Raw genomic sequence first — 3,386 nt, forward strand, 5'->3', positions numbered from 1 at the left:
TTAACTAAATCATTTCACTAATCATAATCTAAAATTAATTAAGAGGATAGTTTAGGTATTAATATAAATATCTAGATATGGGGTGACCTAGATTTACTTCTAATGTCTTTACCCAAAATAAAATCATCATCCCAGATAACGGTGTTGCATGGCAGTATCCAACAAACCAAAATTGAGCACATGCTAACCCGATTTCGGCGAATATCTTAGTGGGACCCACAGACCACAAAGCACACACGCATCCTTAAAAGTTTCGGTATCTTAATCGAAAAGATCGATCAATCTTTTAACACAAAAAAAAGAAAAAAAAAAAAGAGATACAAGATTCTGTGTTCGATTTAGCCGAACGAGTCGGTTTACATTCCCATCCCCTGCTCCCTAAAATTGTTATTACTCTTAATTCTCGGCGCAGCCTTCTGAATATAAATAATACGCTCAACGCAAAGCCAGAAAAAGGCTCCCTCTTTTTTTCTTTTTTTTTTATCTCACTTTTAATCATCAGGCTCGCGGTTAGTAATGGCTGGAAAAACCCAAGCAAGCCTTCTCCTTCAGAAACAGCTCAGAGGTTTTGGTTATTCTTATTTTAGATCGAATTATTAAATCAATTAGAATTTTCTAGGGTTTTGTTTATTATATGATGATGATCCATGATTGTTGTTTGTGTTTGTAGATCTTATGAAAAATCCAGTTGATGGGTTTTCTGCTGGATTAGTTAAGGATGACAATATTTTTGAATGGAGTGTCACCATTATTGGACCTCCCGATACTCTGTAGTGAGTTTATTTTTCTATTCTTAATTTAAAGTTTCAATTTGTTTTTTCTTTTTGCATGTATTTGTTTTGTTCTCACGATTCGGGTGTGTGTCTAAACTTGATTATGCATGTATGAATTCCAATTGGTTTGTAGTGGTAGCTGTTTTGGGGATTGGATTTGGTTTTGTTTTACCCCTTTCAAGTGGGTTTCATAAGGGTTTATCTATATGCTTAATTGCAGATTTTGAAATACTTTTGTTTTTTATCACAATCAAATTGATAACGAGGTTGAGTCTGTATGTTTTGTAGTGATGGAGGATATTTTAATGCTATCATGACCTTTCCTGCTAATTATCCTAACAGCCCTCCAACAGTAAAGTTTACTTCAGAAATGTGGCATCCTAATGGTTAGTAAATTTTCTGATTGGTAAATTGTTTATATAAAATTTGGAACTATTCTTGACTTCTTCATGAAACGCAGTTTATCCTGATGGGCGAGTCTGCATATCTATTCTTCATGCTCCGGGTGATGACCCAAATGGTTATGAACTTGCAAGTGAGCGATGGATGCCAGTTCATACGGTATGATTTCTTTTCTTTCCATTCTTATGAAGAAATTGCTGCTGACCAACATTGTTGTTATTAAAACCAGCAGAGCTCTGACCTTAACTGCTATTTTGTCGACTGAGGTTTCCTCTTTTAGCCTTCTTTTAGTGCGATCTTAGTAGCATTGGGGCCCCATGTTAGCAGTATACGTCGTCTTTCTTTGCTGCAAAAAGACTACATGTCTATGTTTTCAGTATATGCTCATTTTGTATACATGTATTTCCTCTAATTCGATATATACTAGCTTCGTCGAGAGACGGTTAGCCTATACAACTTAATACTCTTATCTTGCCATCTGTCACTCACTCGATCAGTTTGTGTTCAAAGAGTGCTTCATCAACTGTCTAATTGTTTTCTTTTTGAACACCTCTGTTGGCTTCACCACTTCGCTTTGCATTTATCACATGCTAGACTCATGCACAGTTACACTTTCTAAACACCAACTTACTAGTACCTTCATTACGAGCTACACATGTTCTTGTTATAAGTATATGGATCATGTTTGGCAACAGTTCAACAAAAAATCCTGGTAGGCGTTCTATACAAAAAACAGAAACAGATTAGTAATTACGAGAACAGTAATGCCATTCGATATTTGTTTAGTTTGTACGCATTTATGTTCGTCAAAATAAAAGCTGCTTTAGAGGGCTCAGGGAAGGGGAATGATCATATAGGCAGAGAATTAACTTTGCAAGATACCACATATTACCCTTTTCTTATATCGAGTAAACTTCCTGGATAAAATAATTTGCGATTAGTATAAAACTTTCCTAGCAAATGTTGTTTTTGCATGGCATGGATTTATCTGTATATCCAGTGCAAGGCAATATAACGTCATTCCATTATTCCTTAACTTTTGTTTCATAAAATTTATGATATTTACTTTTCTGTATGATATATTCTTACCTATGTATACCTCTGAGACTATTTTGAATGCAGGTCGAAAGCATAGTTTTGAGTATCATATCCATGCTTTCAAGTCCTAATGATGAATCGCCTGCAAATGTTGAAGCTGCGGTGAGTTCGTAACTTTATAACTTGACGCCAGTCTTCTGGACATATTGTCCCACCATTGCTGTTTCATATTCTGTGCTCTAGAATTTTCTTGTTCCCTGTACTTATTTAATTATTAAGTTTACATCTGAGCTTAGCTGAATGCAGTATTCACCAATATTACTATGATTTAATTATCTGATAAAGATAAAAGATGACTTCAGTGTACTCCAAGTACAACAATAGGCAACCACATAAAAGATTTGACTCTTACCACATCCATTTTTTGATCTCTGATGTGTGTTTGTAATTTGCAGAAAGAATGGAGGGATAAGAGAGATGATTTTAAAAAGAAAGTTAGCCGCATTGTGAGACGATCACAAGAAGATTTTTGATCGCACCACCATGTGTAGGACTCCCATATCTCAAGTATTCTTACAGCTGTAGTGGCAAAGTTCAGGATTGAGGAGGTGTTATCAGTGTCTTGAGTCTTATAATTTCGTTCATTTAGGGGGGGGGAGGAGTTAGTTGAGTTAAGTATATTTAGTGAAGAGTTATCTGCATTACGGAAAACGCGTAAATTATCACTTTGCTACAACCTATCTTGTCTATCGTTCTCTCATCTTGTCTTCTGTGTGCTTCAAGTTTAGTTACATTTCTTGATGACTTACTTAACATTGGGCTCAAGCCCTACTGTGTGTTTTGGGAAGTAGGGGATGTAATGCTAAGGGTGTTTTTGTTTTGTTTTCTCTTGTCACCGTTTTGGAAATGAAAACTTTGGTATTTGGGTTTCTTCAAGTCTTTTAGTTCTCTATATGATCAATCAGGCCTCCCCGCAAAGAGAGTGTTGGCACTTAGTGTACCTACTATTTATAGGCATTTACAGGCTGGCTGATATACTTTGTATTAGTTGGTACTGGCCCTATAGCACATTCAGAGGGTTTTTTACTATGATAGTGGGTAAGGGGTGTTTAAAATTTGAGAAATGACTGAATTATATTCTTTAATTATTACTCTCTCCGTTTTTTAAGAGAG

The 3,386-nt window shown here is 35.6% G+C and overlaps 1 protein-coding gene across 1 annotated transcript; it reads left to right on the forward strand.

The window, feature by feature from the left end:
• The first annotated feature begins 309 nt into the window (after positions 1–309).
• LOC113323241 (ubiquitin-conjugating enzyme E2 7-like) lies at positions 310–3,149 on the forward strand. Its single transcript, XM_026571522.1, has 6 exons — positions 310–565; positions 671–773; positions 1,062–1,159; positions 1,234–1,334; positions 2,298–2,375; positions 2,669–3,149. Exons 1-6 carry the CDS (start codon positions 517–519, stop codon positions 2,744–2,746), a joined length of 507 nt encoding a protein of 168 aa, XP_026427307.1. The 5' UTR covers positions 310–516; the 3' UTR covers positions 2,747–3,149.
• Positions 3,150–3,386: the final 237 nt, after the last annotated feature.

Source organism: Papaver somniferum, chromosome 11, assembly GCF_003573695.1.
Source record: "Papaver somniferum cultivar HN1 chromosome 11, ASM357369v1, whole genome shotgun sequence".
Taxonomy (NCBI): Eukaryota; Viridiplantae; Streptophyta; class Magnoliopsida; order Ranunculales; family Papaveraceae; genus Papaver; species Papaver somniferum.

What these genes read in the sequence shown, in the direction of transcription:
- LOC113323241 (XM_026571522.1), top strand. Translation starts at nt 517, where the DNA reads ATGGCTGGAAAAACCCAAGCAAGCCTTCTCCTTCAGAAACAGCTCAGA. An exon ending in CCTTCAGAAACAGCTCAGAG is followed by an intron (nt 566 to 670) that starts GTTTTGGTTATT and finishes TTGTGTTTGTAG; the next exon opens with ATCTTATGAAAAATCCAGTT. An exon ending in CTGCAAATGTTGAAGCTGCG is followed by an intron (nt 2,376 to 2,668) that starts GTGAGTTCGTAA and finishes TGTAATTTGCAG; the next exon opens with AAAGAATGGAGGGATAAGAG.